The sequence below is a fragment of the Mobula birostris genome, chromosome 20 (assembly GCF_030028105.1).
Source record: "Mobula birostris isolate sMobBir1 chromosome 20, sMobBir1.hap1, whole genome shotgun sequence".
Taxonomy (NCBI): domain Eukaryota; kingdom Metazoa; phylum Chordata; class Chondrichthyes; order Myliobatiformes; family Myliobatidae; genus Mobula; species Mobula birostris.
In genome coordinates this window covers 40,026,204-40,044,052 of record NC_092389.1, presented here as the reverse complement: position 1 = coordinate 40,044,052, position 17,849 = coordinate 40,026,204, and the positions used below count along the sequence as shown (strand labels likewise).

General features: G+C 42.3%; 1 protein-coding gene across 2 annotated transcripts in view; it reads right to left on the bottom strand.

Moving 5' to 3' along the window:
• Positions 1-17,849, bottom strand: part of LOC140185149 (uncharacterized) — a 252,545-nt gene that overhangs the window by 93,524 nt on the left and 141,172 nt on the right. For both annotated transcript variants that reach the window (XM_072238527.1, XM_072238528.1), the window contains 2 exons: positions 17,549-17,637; positions 11,872-11,909 (listed from right to left, as the gene is read on the bottom strand). In XM_072238527.1, the coding sequence (XP_072094628.1) occupies positions 11,872-11,909; positions 17,549-17,637 (127 nt within the window). The remainder of the gene's footprint in view (positions 1-11,871; positions 11,910-17,548; positions 17,638-17,849) is intronic.

The following is a 17,849-nucleotide window of genomic DNA, read 5'->3' as shown; positions in this document are numbered from 1 at the left end:
TACAAGTCAGGGAAATAACGTTCTCACAGCGTGTTCTACAAGGCAGTGAAATAACGTTCTCACAGCGTGTTCTACTGGTCAGGGAAATAACATTCTCACAGCGTGTTCTACAGGGCAGTGAAATAACGTTCTCACAGCGTGTTCTACAAAGCAGTGAAATAACGTTCTCACAGCGTGTTCTACAAGTCAGTGAAATAACGTTCTCACAGCGTGTTCTACAAGTCAGGGAAATAACGTTCTCACAGCGTGTTCTACAAGTCAGTGAAATAACGTTCTCACAGCGTGTTCTACAAGTCAGGGAAACAACATTCTCGCAGCAGGTTCTACAAGTCAGTGAAATAACGTTCTCACAGCGTGTCCTACAAGTCAGGGAAACAACATTCTCGCAGCATGTTCTACAAGTCAGTAAAATAACGTTCTCACAGCGTGTTCTACAATTCAGGGAAATCACGTTCTCACAGCGTGTTCTTCAAGTCAGGGAAATAACGTTCTCACAGTGTGTTCTACAAGTCAGTGAAGTAACGTTCTCACAGCGTGTTCTAGAAGTCAGGGAAATAACGTTCTCACAGCGTGTTCTACAGGGCAGTGAAATAATGTTCTCACAGCGGGTTCTACAAGTCAGGGAAATAACGTTCTCACAGCGGGCTCTATAACGTAGTGAAATAACGTTCTCACAGCGGGTTCTACAAGTCAGGGAAATAACGTTCTCACAGCGTGTTCTACAAGTCAGGGAAATCACGTTCTCACAGCGTGTTCTACAAGTCAGGGAAATAACATTCTCACAGTGTGTTCTACAAGGCAGTGAAATAACGTTCTCACAGCGGGTTCTACAAGTCAGGGAAATAATGTTCTCACAGCGTGTTCTACAAGGCAGTGAAATAACATTCTCACAGCGTGTTCTACAAGTCAGGGAAATAACGTTCACACAGTGTGTTCTACAAGTCAGGGAAATAACATTCTCACAGCGTGTTCTATAAGTCAGGGAAATAACGTTCTCACAGCGGGTTCTACAATTCAGGGAAATAACGTTCACACAGGGTGTTCTGCAAGTCAGTGAAATAACGTTCTCGCAGTGTGTTCTACAAGTCAGGGAAATAACGTTCTCACAGCATGTTTCACAAGGCAGTGAAATAACGTTCTCACAGCGGGTTCTACAAAGGCAGTGAAATAACGTTCTCACAGCGTGTTCTACTAGTCAGGGAAATAACGTTCTCACAGCGTGTTCTACTAGTCAGGGAAATAACGTTCTCTCAGTGGGTTCTACAAGTCAGGGAAATAACATTCACACAGCGTGTTCTACAAGTCAGGGAAATAACGTTCTCACAGCGGGTTCTATAACGTAGTGAAATAACGTTCTCACAGCGGGTTCTACAAGTCAGGGAAATAATGTTCTCCCCGTGTGTTCTACAAGTCAGGGAAATAACATTCTCACAGCGCGTTCTACAAGGCAGTGAAATAACGTTCTCACAGCGGGTTCTACAAGTCAGGGAAATAACGTTCTCACAGTGGGTTCTACAAGTCAGGGAAATAACGTTCTCACAGCGTGTTCTACAAGGCAGTGAAATAACGTTCTCACAGCGTGTTCTACTGGTCAGGGAAATAACATTCTCACAGCGTGTTCTACAGGGCAGTGAAATAACGTTCTCACAGCGTGTTCTACAAGGCAGTGAAATAACGTTCTCACAGCGTGTTCTACAAGTCAGTGAAATAACGTTCTCACAGCGTGTTCTACAAGTCAGGGAAATAACGTTCTCACAGCGTGTTCTACAAGTCAGTGAAATAACGTTCTCACAGCGTGTTCTACAAGTCAGGGAAACAACATTCTCGCAGCATGTTCTACAAGTCAGTGAAATAACGTTCTCACAGCGTGTCCTACAAGTCAGGGAAACAACATTCTCGCAGCATGTTCTACAAGTCAGTAAAATAACGTTCTCACAGCGCGTTCTACAATTCAGGGAAATCACGTTCTCACAGCGTGTTCTTCAAGTCAGGGAAATAACGTTCTCACAGTGTGTTCTACAAGTCAGTGAAGTAACGTTCTCACAGCGTGTTCTAGAAGTCAGGGAAATAACGTTCTCACAGCGTGTTCTACAGGGCAGTGAAATAATGTTCTCACAGCGGGTTCTACAAGTCAGGGAAATAACATTCTCACAGCGGGTTCTATAACGTAGTGAAATAACGTTCTCACAGCGGGTTCTACAAGTCAGGGAAATAACGTTCTCACAGCGGGTTCTACAAGTCAGGGAAATAACGTTCTCACAGCGTGCTCTACACGTCAGTGAAATAACGTTCTCGCAGCGTGTTCTGCAAGTCAGGGAAATAACGTTCTCACAGTGGGTTCTACAAGTCAGGGAAATAACGTTCTCACAGCGTGTTCTACAAGGCAGTGAAATAACGTTCTCACAGCGTGTTCTACTGGTCAGGGAAATAACGTTCTCACAGCGTGTTCTACAGGGCAGTGAAATAACGTTCTCACAGCGTGTTCTACAAGGCAGTGAAATAACGTTCTCACAGCGTGTTCTACAAGTCAGTGAAATAACGTTCTCACAGCGTGTTCTACAAGTCAGGGAAATAACGTTCTCACAGCGTGTTCTACAAGTCAGTGAAATAACGTTCTCACAGCGTGTTCTACAAGTCAGGGAAACAACATTCTCGCAGCATGTTCTACAAGTCAGTGAAATAACGTTCTCACAGCGTGTCCTACAAGTCAGGGAAACAACATTCTCGCAGCATGTTCTACAAGTCAGTAAAATAACGTTCTCACAGTGTGTTCTACAAGTCAGTGAAGTAACGTTCTCACAGCGTGTTCTAGAAGTCAGGGAAATAACGTTCTCACAGCGTGTTCCACAAGGCAGTGAAATAACGTTCTCGCAGCGTGTTCTACAAGGCAGTGAAATAACGTTCTCACAGTGTGTTCTACAAGTCAGTGAAATAACGTTCTCACAGCGTGTTCTACACGTCAGTGAATTAACGTTCTCACAGCGTGTTCTACACGTCAGTGAAATAACGTTCTCACAGCGTGTTCTGCTAGTCAGGGAAATAACGTTCTCACAGCGTCTTCTACAAGTCAGGGAAATAACGTTCTCACAGCGTGTTCTACAAGTCAGGGAAATAACGTTCACACAGTGTGTTCAACAAGTCACTGAAATAACGTTCTCACAGCGTGTTCTATAAGTCAGGGAAATAACGTTCTCACAGCGTGTTCTACAAGGCAGTGAAGTAACGTTCTGACAGCGGGTTCTGCAAGTCAGGGAAATAACGTTCTCCCAGTGTGTTCTACAAGGCAGGGAAATAACGTTCTCACTACGTGTTCTGCAAGGTAGGGAAATAACGTTCTCGCAGCGTGTTCTACAAGGCAGTGAAATAACGTTCTCACAGCGTGTTCTACAAGTCAGGGAAATAACGTTCTCGCAGCGTGTTCTACAAGTCAGGGAAATAACGTTCTCACAGTGGGTTCTACAGTCAGGGAAATAACGTTCACACAGTGTGTTCTACAAGTCAGGGAAATAACGTTCTCACAGCGTGTTCTACAAGTCAGTGAAATAACGTTCTCACAGCGTGTTCTACAAGGCAGGGAAACAACGTTCTCGCAGCGTGTTCTACAAGGCAGTGAAACAACGTTCTCACAGCGTGTTCTACAAGTCAGTTAAATATTGTTCTCACAGCGTCCTCTACACGTCAGTGAAATAACGTTCTCGCAGCGTGTTCTGCAAGTCAGGGAAATAACGTTCTCACAGTGGGTTCTACAAGTCAGGGAAATAACGTTCTCACAGCGTGTTCTACAAGGCAGTGAAATAACGTTCTCACAGCGTGTTCTACTGGTCAGGGAAATAACGTTCTCACAGCGTGTTCTACAGGGCAGTGAAATAACGTTCTCACAGCGTGTTCTACAAGGCAGTGAAATAACGTTCTCACAGCGTGTTCTACAAGTCAGTTAAATAACGTTCTCACAGCGTGTTCTACAAGTCAGGGAAATAACGTTCTCACAGCGTGTTCTACAAGTCAGTGAAATAACGTTCTCACAGCGTGTTCTACAAGTCAGGGAAACAACATTCTCGCAGCATGTTCTACAAGTCAGTGAAATAACGTTCTCACAGCGTGTCCTACAAGTCAGGGAAACAACATTCTCGCAGCATGTTCTACAAGTCAGTAAAATAACGTTCTCACAGCGTGTTCTACAATTCAGGGAAATCACGTTCTCACAGCGTGTTCTTCAAGTCAGGGAAATAACATTCTCACAGTGTGTTCTACAAGTCAGTGAAGTAACGTTCTCACAGCGTGTTCTGGAAGTCAGGGAAATAACGTTCTCACAGCGTGTTCTACAGGGCAGTGAAATAATGTTCTCACAACGGGTTCTACAAGGCAGTGAAACAACGTTCTCACAGCGGGTTCTACAAGTCAGGGAAACAACGTTCTCACAGCGGGTTCTACAAGTCAGGGAAATAACGTTCTCACAGCATGTTCTACAAGTCAGGGAAATAACGTTCTCACAGCGTCTTCTACAAGTCAGGGAAATAACGTTCTCACAGCGGGTTCTACAAGTCAGGGAAATAACGTTCTCACAGCGTGTTCTACAAGTCAGGGAAATAATGTTCTCGCAGCGTGTTCAACAAGGCAGTGAAACAACGTTCTCACAGCGTGTTCTACAAGGCAGTGAAACAACGTTCTCGCAGCGTGTTCTACAATGCAGTGAAACAACGTTCACACAGGGTGTTCTGCAAGTCAGTGAAATAACGTTCTCGCAGTGTGTTCTACAAGTCAGGGAAATAACGTTCTCACAGCATGTTTCACAAGGCAGTGAAATAACGTTCTCGCAGCGGGTTCTACAAAGGCAGTGAAATAACGTTCTCACAGCGTGTTCTACTAGTCAGGGAAATAACGTTCTCTCAGTGGGTTCTACAAGTCAGGGAAATAACATTCACACAGCGTGTTCTACAAGTCAGGGAAATAACGTTCTCACAGCGTGTTCTACAAGGCAGTGAAATAACGTTCTCACAGCGGGTTCTATAACGTAGTGAAATAACGTTCTCACAGCGGGTTCTACAAGTCAGGGAAATAATGTTCTCCCAGTGTGTTCTACAAGTCAGGGAAATAACATTCTCACAGCGCGTTCTACAAGGCAGTGAAATAACGTTCTCACAGCGGGTTCTACAAGTCAGGGAAATAACGTTCTCACAGTCGGTTCTACAAGTCAGGGAAATAACGTTCTCACAGCGTGTTCTACAAGGCAGTGAAATAACGTTCTCACAGCGTGTTCTACTGGTCAGGGAAATAACATTCTCACAGCGTGTTCTACAGGGCAGTGAAATAACGTTCTCACAGCGTGTTCTACAAAGCAGTGAAATAACGTTCTCACAGCGTGTTCTACAAGTCAGTGAAATAACGTTCTCACAGCGTGTTCTACAAGTCAGGGAAATAACGTTCTCACAGCGTGTTCTACAAGTCAGTGAAATAACGTTCTCACAGCGTGTTCTACAAGTCAGGGAAACAACATTCTCGCAGCAGGTTCTACAAGTCAGTGAAATAACGTTCTCACAGCGTGTCCTACAAGTCAGGGAAACAACATTCTCGCAGCATGTTCTACAAGTCAGTAAAATAACGTTCTCACAGCGTGTTCTACAATTCAGGGAAATCACGTTCTCACAGCGTGTTCTTCAAGTCAGGGAAATAACGTTCTCACAGTGTGTTCTACAAGTCAGTGAAGTAACGTTCTCACAGCGTGTTCTAGAAGTCAGGGAAATAACGTTCTCACAGCGTGTTCTACAGGGCAGTGAAATAATGTTCTCACAGCGGGTTCTACAAGTCAGGGAAATAACGTTCTCACAGCGGGCTCTATAACGTAGTGAAATAACGTTCTCACAGCGGGTTCTACAAGTCAGGGAAATAACGTTCTCACAGCGTGTTCTACAAGTCAGGGAAATCACGTTCTCACAGCGTGTTCTACAAGTCAGGGAAATAACATTCTCACAGTGTGTTCTACAAGGCAGTGAAATAACGTTCTCACAGCGGGTTCTACAAGTCAGGGAAATAATGTTCTCACAGCGTGTTCTACAAGGCAGTGAAATAACATTCTCACAGCGTGTTCTACAAGTCAGGGAAATAACGTTCACACAGTGTGTTCTACAAGTCAGGGAAATAACATTCTCACAGCGTGTTCTATAAGTCAGGGAAATAACGTTCTCACAGCGGGTTCTACAATTCAGGGAAATAACGTTCACACAGGGTGTTCTGCAAGTCAGTGAAATAACGTTCTCGCAGTGTGTTCTACAAGTCAGGGAAATAACGTTCTCACAGCATGTTTCACAAGGCAGTGAAATAACGTTCTCACAGCGGGTTCTACAAAGGCAGTGAAATAACGTTCTCACAGCGTGTTCTACTAGTCAGGGAAATAACGTTCTCACAGCGTGTTCTACTAGTCAGGGAAATAACGTTCTCTCAGTGGGTTCTACAAGTCAGGGAAATAACATTCACACAGCGTGTTCTACAAGTCAGGGAAATAACGTTCTCACAGCGGGTTCTATAACGTAGTGAAATAACGTTCTCACAGCGGGTTCTACAAGTCAGGGAAATAATGTTCTCCCCGTGTGTTCTACAAGTCAGGGAAATAACATTCTCACAGCGCGTTCTACAAGGCAGTGAAATAACGTTCTCACAGCGGGTTCTACAAGTCAGGGAAATAACGTTCTCACAGTGGGTTCTACAAGTCAGGGAAATAACGTTCTCACAGCGTGTTCTACAAGGCAGTGAAATAACGTTCTCACAGCGTGTTCTACTGGTCAGGGAAATAACATTCTCACAGCGTGTTCTACAGGGCAGTGAAATAACGTTCTCACAGCGTGTTCTACAAGGCAGTGAAATAACGTTCTCACAGCGTGTTCTACAAGTCAGTGAAATAACGTTCTCACAGCGTGTTCTACAAGTCAGGGAAATAACGTTCTCACAGCGTGTTCTACAAGTCAGTGAAATAACGTTCTCACAGCGTGTTCTACAAGTCAGGGAAACAACATTCTCGCAGCATGTTCTACAAGTCAGTGAAATAACGTTCTCACAGCGTGTCCTACAAGTCAGGGAAACAACATTCTCGCAGCATGTTCTACAAGTCAGTAAAATAACGTTCTCACAGCGCGTTCTACAATTCAGGGAAATCACGTTCTCACAGCGTGTTCTTCAAGTCAGGGAAATAACGTTCTCACAGTGTGTTCTACAAGTCAGTGAAGTAACGTTCTCACAGCGTGTTCTAGAAGTCAGGGAAATAACGTTCTCACAGCGTGTTCTACAGGGCAGTGAAATAATGTTCTCACAGCGGGTTCTACAAGTCAGGGAAATAACATTCTCACAGCGGGTTCTATAACGTAGTGAAATAACGTTCTCACAGCGGGTTCTACAAGTCAGGGAAATAACGTTCTCACAGCGGGTTCTACAAGTCAGGGAAATAACGTTCTCACAGCGTGCTCTACACGTCAGTGAAATAACGTTCTCGCAGCGTGTTCTGCAAGTCAGGGAAATAACGTTCTCACAGTGGGTTCTACAAGTCAGGGAAATAACGTTCTCACAGCGTGTTCTACAAGGCAGTGAAATAACGTTCTCACAGCGTGTTCTACTGGTCAGGGAAATAACGTTCTCACAGCGTGTTCTACAGGGCAGTGAAATAACGTTCTCACAGCGTGTTCTACAAGGCAGTGAAATAACGTTCTCACAGCGTGTTCTACAAGTCAGTGAAATAACGTTCTCACAGCGTGTTCTACAAGTCAGGGAAATAACGTTCTCACAGCGTGTTCTACAAGTCAGTGAAATAACGTTCTCACAGCGTGTTCTACAAGTCAGGGAAACAACATTCTCGCAGCATGTTCTACAAGTCAGTGAAATAACGTTCTCACAGCGTGTCCTACAAGTCAGGGAAACAACATTCTCGCAGCATGTTCTACAAGTCAGTAAAATAACGTTCTCACAGTGTGTTCTACAAGTCAGTGAAGTAACGTTCTCACAGCGTGTTCTAGAAGTCAGGGAAATAACGTTCTCACAGCGTGTTCCACAAGGCAGTGAAATAACGTTCTCGCAGCGTGTTCTACAAGGCAGTGAAATAACGTTCTCACAGTGTGTTCTACAAGTCAGTGAAATAACGTTCTCACAGCGTGTTCTACACGTCAGTGAATTAACGTTCTCACAGCGTGTTCTACACGTCAGTGAAATAACGTTCTCACAGCGTGTTCTGCTAGTCAGGGAAATAACGTTCTCACAGCGTCTTCTACAAGTCAGGGAAATAACGTTCTCACAGCGTGTTCTACAAGTCAGGGAAATAACGTTCACACAGTGTGTTCAACAAGTCACTGAAATAACGTTCTCACAGCGTGTTCTATAAGTCAGGGAAATAACGTTCTCACAGCGTGTTCTACAAGGCAGTGAAGTAACGTTCTGACAGCGGGTTCTGCAAGTCAGGGAAATAACGTTCTCCCAGTGTGTTCTACAAGGCAGGGAAATAACGTTCTCACTACGTGTTCTGCAAGGTAGGGAAATAACGTTCTCGCAGCGTGTTCTACAAGGCAGTGAAATAACGTTCTCACAGCGTGTTCTACAAGTCAGGGAAATAACGTTCTCGCAGCGTGTTCTACAAGTCAGGGAAATAACGTTCTCACAGTGGGTTCTACAGTCAGGGAAATAACGTTCACACAGTGTGTTCTACAAGTCAGGGAAATAACGTTCTCACAGCGTGTTCTACAAGGCAGAGGAATAACGTTCTCACAGCGGGTTCTACAAGTCAGTGAAATAATGTTCTCACAGCGTGTTCTACAAATCAGGGAAATAATTTTCTCACAGCGTGTTCTACAAGGCAGAGGAATAACGTTCTCACAGCGTGTCCTACTAGTCAGGGAAATAACGTTCACACAGTGTGTTCTACAAGTCAGTGAAACAACGTTCTCGCAGCGTGTTCTACAAGGCAGGGAAACAACGTTCTCGCAGCGTGTTCTACAAGGCAGTGAAACAACGTTCTCACAGCGTGTTCTACAAGTCAGTTAAATAATGTTCTCACAGCGTGCTCTACACGTCAGTGAAATAACGTTCTCGCAGCGTGTTCTGCAAGTCAGGGAAATAACGTTCTCACAGTGGGTTCTACAAGTCAGGGAAATAACGTTCTCACAGCGTGTTCTACAAGGCAGTGAAATAACGTTCTCACAGCGTGTTCTACTGGTCAGGGAAATAACGTTCTCACAGCGTGTTCTACAGGGCAGTGAAATAACGTTCTCACAGCGTGTTCTACAAGGCAGTGAAATAACGTTCTCACAGCGTGTTCTACAAGTCAGTGAAATAACGTTCTCACAGCGTGTTCTACAAGTCAGGGAAATAACGTTCTCACAGCGTGTTCTACAAGTCAGTGAAATAACGTTCTCACAGCGTGTTCTACAAGTCAGGGAAACAACATTCTCGCAGCGTGTTCTACAAGTCAGTGAAATAACGTTCTCACAGCGTGTCCTACAAGTCAGGGAAACAACATTCTCGCAGCATGTTCTACAAGTCAGTAAAATAACGTTCTCACAGTGTGTTCTACAAGTCAGTGAAGTAACGTTCTCACAGCGTGTTCTAGAAGTCAGGGAAATAACGTTCTCACAGCGTGTTCTACAGGGCAGTGAAATAATGTTCTCACAGCGGGTTCTACAAGTCAGGGAAATAACGTTCTCACAGCGGGTTCTTACGTAGTGAAATAACGTTCTCACAGCGGGTTCTACAAGTCAGGGAAATAACGTTCTCACAGCGGGTTCTACAAGTCAGGGAAATAACGTTCTCACAGCGTGTTCTACAAGTCAGGCAAATAATGTTCTCACAGCGGGTTCTACAAGGCAGTGAAACAACGTTCTCACAGCGGGTTCTACAAGTCAGGGAAATAACGTTCTCACAGCATGTTCTACAAGTCAGGGAAATAACGTTCTCACAGCGTCTTCTACAAGTCAGGGAAATAACGTTCTCACAGCGGGTTCTACAAGTCAGGGAAATAACGTTCTCACAGCGTGTTCTACAAGTCAGGGAAATAATGTTCTCGCAGCGTGTTCTACAAGTCAGGGAAATAACATTCACACAGCGTGTTCTACAAGTCAGTGAAGTAACGTTCTCACAGCGTGTTCTAGAAGTCAGGGAAATAACGTTCTCACAGCGTGTTCTACAGGGCAGTGAAATAACGTTCTCACAGCGGGTTCTATAACGTAGTGAAATAACGTTCTCACAGCGGGTTCTACAAGTCAGGGAAATAACGTTCTCACAGCGGGTTCTACAAGTCAGGGAAATAACGTTCTCACAGCGTCTTCTACAAGTCAGGGAAATAACGTTCTCACAGTGGGTTCTACAAGTCAGGGAAATAACGTTCTCACAGCGTGTTCTACAAGTCAGGGAAATAATGTTCTCGCAGCGTGTTCTACAAGTCAGGGAAATAATGTTCTCACAGTGTGTTCTACAAGGCAGTGAAATAACATTCTCACAGTGTGTTCTACAAGTCAGTGAAATAACGTTCTCACAGCGTGTTCTACAAGTCAGGGAAATAACGTTCTCACACTGTGTTCTACAAGTCAGGGAAATAACGTTCTCACAGCATGTTCTATAAGTCAGGGAAATAACTTTCTCAGAGCATGTTCTACAAGTCAGTGAAATAATGTTCTCACAGTGTATTCTGCAAGTCAGTGAAATAACGTTCTCACAGTGTGTTCTGCAAGTGAGTGAAATAACGTTCTCACAGTGTATTCTACAAGTCAGTGAAATAACGTTCTCACAGTGTGTTCTACAACGCAGGGAAAGAACATCCTCATAGTGTGTTCAACAAGGCAGGGAAATAACCATGTTTCTGCTTGTTCTCCAAACTGCACTTTAACAAACTGATGCAGCCTGCTCGGAAAATATCCCCTGGGAACTGGTTCCATGCATTTTCTGGAAGTTCATTTAAACACTACCTCCATTCCAGCCGAAAAAGTATGTCACCACAAAATGGACCCCATATGCACTTCCTGCACTGTTTTTGGACTACTTGATTAATTTAACAGTTGTAGTATACTTTTCAGATTGCAAGACATTGATTTTTTTGTTGTAATTAACAGGCTCTGGACCTGTATTCATTGGAGTTCAGAAAAATCCAGGCTGAGCTCAGTGAAATCTGTTGAATCGTGTTCAGATTCGATGGAGTGGATGTGGAGAGGTTGTTTCCTGTGGTGGGTCAGTGTCTCACCAGAGTATATAGCCTCAGAATATCGGAGCATCCTTTTAAAACGGAGATGTGATGGAATTTTTTAACCAGATGGTGTTGAATCTGTGGAGTTCTTTGCTTCATGTTGCTGTGGAGGTCAACTCATTGGGTATATTTATGATAGATTATTGATTGGCCAGGGCATGAAGATGTACAGGAAGAAAGCAGGAAATTGGAGCTGAGAGGGTAAATGGATCAGCCATGATGAAATGGCAGAACAGACTTGATGGGTCAAATGGTCACATTCTGCTCTTATATCTTTAGTCATTACTGTCAGTTTTAGTAATTCTTTATGTATTACATTGTACTGCTGCAGAAAGCAACAAACTTCATGACGTATGTCAGTGATAATAATACTGATCACATTCCAACTCTATGAATTTTAAACCATTGAAATATTACTATCCATAAATAAAAAGACTATCTGGCAGTAAACCATAGTGCTGTTAGCGAGGGAGAGGAAAGGAGGAGTGAACATTCAACTAGTCAATTTAAGCTTTGTGCTTACAAATAAATTTTACACGGGATGTTGGACCCAAACACCAAGCTGTTTAAATGTTCACTCTAAAGTAGGCAAAGGAAAAGGAGAGAAAAATAGACCTTTAATTCCATGTTCTTTTAATGAAATTAAAAATAGATGTACACTTTACCTTTAGTTCAGTCTGATCAGTCTTTTTGTTTGGTGTATCTACAGTAAAAAAAAACAACTTTCAAAAGTTACATGATGAAGATTGTCCTTTCTTACTCTCAAAGTCTAAGATTACTTTTCCTTTGGTCAGGCCTCACTTTAAGCTTGCTGACACTTTGTTCTCAAAGTATGGAAAGTTTTATAATTTGTATGACACAAGATTGAAACTTAAACCAAACTGCTGATTGAAATAGTTCTAATTTAGGCTGAAAAGCTTCTTTATTCCTAGAATCACAAGTTGATAAATCAAAAAATGCAATCTCGGTGCAATTATGCCTAGTACTACCAGATGTTTGAGTTGCTTCATCCGTCTCTTAATGGAACTAATGAAAGATTCATGAATCAGGCAAGCAAGGATTTAATTTTTATTCTCAAAGACAGCTTACAGTGCTCCACTTAGACCCCACGAGAAAACCTCTGGCTTGCTGCTGGTCCATCGAAGCTCACTTCTCCACGTTCTAACTCTCCTGGCCAGCTCGCTGGGTATCAGCCGATTTCTTGTTCATTCACATTCAGCGTGATATCAAGCTGACCTTTGTTCACTGTTTATTGGTGGTTACTATGTGCCAAAAATCAGCAGAATTCAAAGAATGGCCCTTATTATTTTAGGCTGCCTTATGGTGAACATCTGATATCTAAGACCTTGATGACAGTAACAGCAATCTATTGGACTCCTCGATCAATACAGTACAGATTCAGACCTTTTACCCAACAGACTCATTCTGACCACAGTGCTCAGCCAGCCAGTTCCAATTTCCTGAGTTTGGCCTATGGTCCTCTAAATACCATTCCTCCAAGTGCCTCTCACATGATGCTATTGTACCTCTAGCAGCTTATTCCATATATCCACCACCGTCTGTGCGAGTCCCTTTTAAATCTTTCCGCTCTCACCCCCGCTCCCAGTTTTGGATTCCCCTACCCTGGGACTTCAAGTCCAAAAAACATCCTCTCGCAATTTTAAACTTTTCTACAATGATATGCCATCACTGGTTCTCTCGATTTAATGTAGCACATCAGGCAAACACTGATCTCTCTTGAAGACACCCACTGTTCAAGTCCCAGATAATCAGTCTACACAGCAGGACCTTTTCCTTCAACATTTAAAACAACAGTTTTAGTTCAGATTCAGATTCATTTATTTATCACAGGTACACCAAAACACACACTGAAATGCATCGATTATGTTAACATCCAACACAACCTCAGGACGCTGGAGGCAGCCTGCACGATCTCTTCAGCCACCTCTTTCAGAACTTTGGGGTGTACACCACCTGGTCCAGGTGACGTATGTATCGTCACACTTTTCAGTTTCCCAAGAACCTTCTTTCTGGTTCACACAGTTCATGCCCCCACAGCTGGAACTGCTACCATACCAGCAGTACCTTCCACTGTGAAGACTGGTACAAAACACTTAGTCACTTCTGCCGCTATTTCACTGACATCCACTTTTACCTCTCCAGCATTGTTTTCCACTCTCACTTCTCTGTTATACTTCATGTATCTGAAGAAACTTTTCATCTCCTCTTTAATATTCTTGGTTAGCTTATTTTGTATTCCATCTTTACCTTCTTGGACTTTTTTTAGTTGCCTTCTGTTGGTTTTTAAAAGCATCCCAATCCTCTAACTTCTCACTCATCTTTGCTCTATTATATGCCCTCTCTTTGGCTTTTACATCATACACAGAGAAGTATTCAACGCGCCCCCCATCCCCGGAATTTTTTGATGTCATATTGTTTTACAACAATGAATCACTGTGGATTTAATTTGGTTTTTTTGACACTGATGAACAGAAAAAGACTCTTGTATCAAACTGAAAACAGATCTCTACAGAGTTAATTGCAAATATAGGAGACAGAATAATTGATTGCTTAAGTATTCACCGCTTTAATATGACATATCAAATCATCACTGGTGCAATTCACATATTTAGTTAAATGGAGATCTGTTTTTGGAGACCTGTGTGCAGTCAAGGTGTTTTAATTGATTGTAGTAAAAATACACCTGTATCTGTAAGCTCCAACTGCTGGTGAGTCAGTATCCTGGTAAACAGTACACCAGGAAGACAAAATAAAAAGCACTCCAAGCAACTCCGCAATAAGGTTATTGAAAAACACAAGTCAGGGGATGGATACAAGATAATTTCCAAGTCACAGAATATCCCTTGGAGTGCAGCTGGGGAAAGAATGTGGCACAGCCGTAAATCTGCCTAGAGCAGGCCGTCCTCAAAAACTGAGTGACCGTGCAAGAAGGGGATGAGTGAGGGAGGCTACTAGGAGACCTATGACAACTCTGGACGGTTAAAAGCTTCAGTGGCTAAGATGGGAGAGACTGCGCATCTGACAGCTATTGCCTGGGTACTTCACCCTACTGTGAAGCATGGTGATGGCTACATCATGCTGTGGGGTTGCTTCATTGTGGCAGGCCCTGGAAGGCTTGTGAAGATAGAGGGTAAAACGAATGCAGCAAAATACAGAGAAATCCTGGAGGAAAAATACAGAGAAGTCCTGGAGGAAAACCTGATGCAGTTTGCAAGAGAACTGCGACTTGGGAGAAGATTTGTTTTCCAGAAAGACAACGACCCCAAACATAAAGCACAGAAATGGCTTAAAAACAGCAAAATTAATGTCCTGGACTGGCCATGTCAGAGTCCAGACCTTAATCCAATTGCCTATTTGTGGCTGGACTTGAAAAGGGGTGTTCACTCACGATCCCCATGCAATCTGATGGAGCTTGGGCAATTTTGTAAAGAATGGAGAAAATTGCAGTGTCCAGATGTGCAAAGCTGATAGAGACCTATCCACACAGACTCAGGGCTGTACAGTGGTATGCAAAAGTTTGGGCACCCCTGGTCAAAATTTCTGTTACTGTGAATAGCTTAGTAAAAGATGAACTGATTTCCAAAAGGCATAAAGTTAAAGATGACACATTTCTTTAATATCTTAAGCAAAAAAAACTTTTTTATTTCCATCTTTTACAGTTTCAAAATAACAAAAAAGGAAAAGGGCCTGAAGCAAAAGTTTGGGCACCTTGTGTGGCAGTACTTAGTAACACCCCCTTTAGCAAGTATCACAGCTTGTAAACGTTTTTTGTAGCCAGCTAAGAGTCTTTCAATTTTTGTTTGGGGGATTTTCGCCCATTCTTCCTTGCAAAAGGCTTCTAGTTCTGTGAGGTTCTTGGGCCGTCTTGCATGCACTGCTCTTTTGAGGTCTATCCACAGATTTTCGATGATGTTTAGGTCGGGGGACTGTGAGGGCCATGGCAAAACCTTCAGCATGTGCCTCTTGAGGTAGTCCATTGTGGATTTTAAGGTGTGTTTAGGTTCATTATCCTGTCGTAGAAGCCAGCTGGATGCTAGATTTAAGGACTGGACAGCTAAAGGAATAAAAGCTATTTGCAATATAATGAAAGAAGGAACACTGTTCAGTTTTGAAATGCTCAAAGAGAAACACCTATTAGAAAAACAAGACTTTTACCAGTATTTACAGATGTGACAGTATGGTTAAATAGGATGGTTAAAAATGTAACCAAGACAAGTACATGTCTGATAGAGCTATTTAGAAAAGCATATAATTCAGACAACGGTAGTAGAATAATTTCAAGCGTGTATACGGGTTTGTCAAATCTTAAAACACATTCGACTTCATACATTAAAACAAAATGGGAGAAGGAAGGAGGGATAATAATATCTGAGGAAGACTGGACAATAATATGGAGGTATCAATGGAAGTGTGCCAGTTCACAGAAATGGAGGGAGTTCGGGTGGAAAAACTTGATAAGGTATTTTATTACACCCTCTCAGAAATCCCATTAAGATAGTAACCTCCCTGTTTGCTGGAGAAATTGTGGAAATCAAAATGCAAACCATTATCATATTTTCTGGGAATGCCCCGTTATCAAAGACTATTGGAGTGGGATACATAATGCCCTACAAGACATCTTTAAATGTAAAATAGCCTTACAGAGTAACACCATATATTTTGGGTATATACCTCAAGAATGGTTGAAAAGAGATAAATATTTAATGAATATACCGCTGGTGGCTGGTAAAAAGACCCTTACCAGGAAATGATTATGACAGGAGAGCCCAACTTTAAATATATGAATGGAAATTACAATGGACATTTACAAAGTGGAGAAGATAACAGCATCTGTTAAGCATAAGTTGGAACAATTTGAATCAGACCAAAGGCCTTGTTTCCAAAATGCATCAGGTTTGTTTAGATGTCCCTTTGAACCGTTTGAATAGAACTTTTTGGCCGCAATGAGAAAAGGTATGTTTGGAGAAAAAAAGGGTGCAGCATTTCATGAAAAGAACACCTCTCCAACTGTTAAGCAAGGGGGTGGATCGATCATACTTTGGGTTTGTGTTGCAGACAGTGGCACGGGGAATATTTACTGGTAAAGGGAAGAATGAATTCAATTAAATACCAGCAAATTCCGGAAGCAAACATCACACCATCTGTAAAAAAGTCAAAGATGAAAAGAGGATGGCTTCTACAACATGATAATGAACCTAAAGACACCTCAAAATACACAATGGACTACCTCAAGAGGCACATGCTGAAGGTTTTGCCATGGCCCTCACAGTCCTCTGACCTAAACATCATCGAGAATCTGTGGATAGACCTCAAAAGAGCAGTGCATGCAAGACAGCCCAAGAATCTCACAGAACTGGAAGCTTGTTGCAAGGAAGAATGGGCGAAAATCCCCCAAACAAGAATTTAAAGACCCTTAGCTGACTACAAAAAACATTTACAAGCTGTGATACTTGCCAAAGGGGGCGTTACTAAGTACTGCCATGCAGGGTGCCCAAACTTTTGCTTCAGGCCCTTTTCCTTTTTTGTTATTTTGAAACTGTAAAAGCTGGAAATAAAAAAGTTTTCTTGCTTAAAATATTAAAGAAATGTGTCATCTTTAACTTTATGCTTTTTGGAAATCAGTTCATCTTTTACTCGCTTAGCTATTCACAGTAACAGAAATTTTGACCAGGGGTGCCCAAACTTTTGCATGCCACTGTAATTGCTGTCAAAGGTGCATCTACTAAATACTGACTTGAAGAGGGTGAGTAATTATGCAATCAATTATTTTGGATTTATTCATTGTAATAAATTTAGGCCAATTTGTAGATTTTTTGTTCACTTTGAATCTTTTTTTCCTGTTGATCAGCGTCAAGAAAGCCAAATTGATTCCACTGTGATTCAATGCTATAAAACATGAAAATTTACCAGGAGGGTGAATACTTTTTATAGGCACTGTATGTTTTCAGTTGCCTTTAACAGACAAGGCTTTTTCACTCATGTGAGCTTGCTGTAAAGCCCATAATCCTTATAATTAAATAAGCTCTTCAATTAACATCAGTGAATAAGAACATTCAAGGATCAACTTTATTCATTACATACATCTAGAGGTATTAGTAATTTGCTGTGGTGTAGAAATACCATGTGTTTACACTGTAAAATAGCATTATAAAAAGTGTTTACAGCGCATGACTGAGGTAATAGATAGAACAGGGGTGGGTAGGGGGAGCTAAGTGGAATGGTTGATCAGAATAACTGTCTGGGAGAATAAACTTCTGGAATGGCATGATTTTTTTCTTTCAAAGGATTGCTTATGTACATAACCAACAGTAACCTGCTCACCGATTTGGTCCTGGTAGATACTTGATGAATGTTTTACTGGAATTTGTTGCTTCTTTTCCTTTTTCCTGGCAATCTTCTTCAAGTTAAAACTAATTGAAGAAAAGAACAAGCCATAACAATGTGGACAAGTTTTGTAAAATATTTCAAAATAGAAACGATCCTCTATTGGCACACCCCCAGCTCCCTATCTGTGGGTACACCGCCAGCATGTAAAATTCAAGGTCAAGTTCAAAAACGAGCTTCCCCAAAGACAAAATGTGACATTGGAATATCGCCTCAGAATAGAGGGATGTCCACTTAG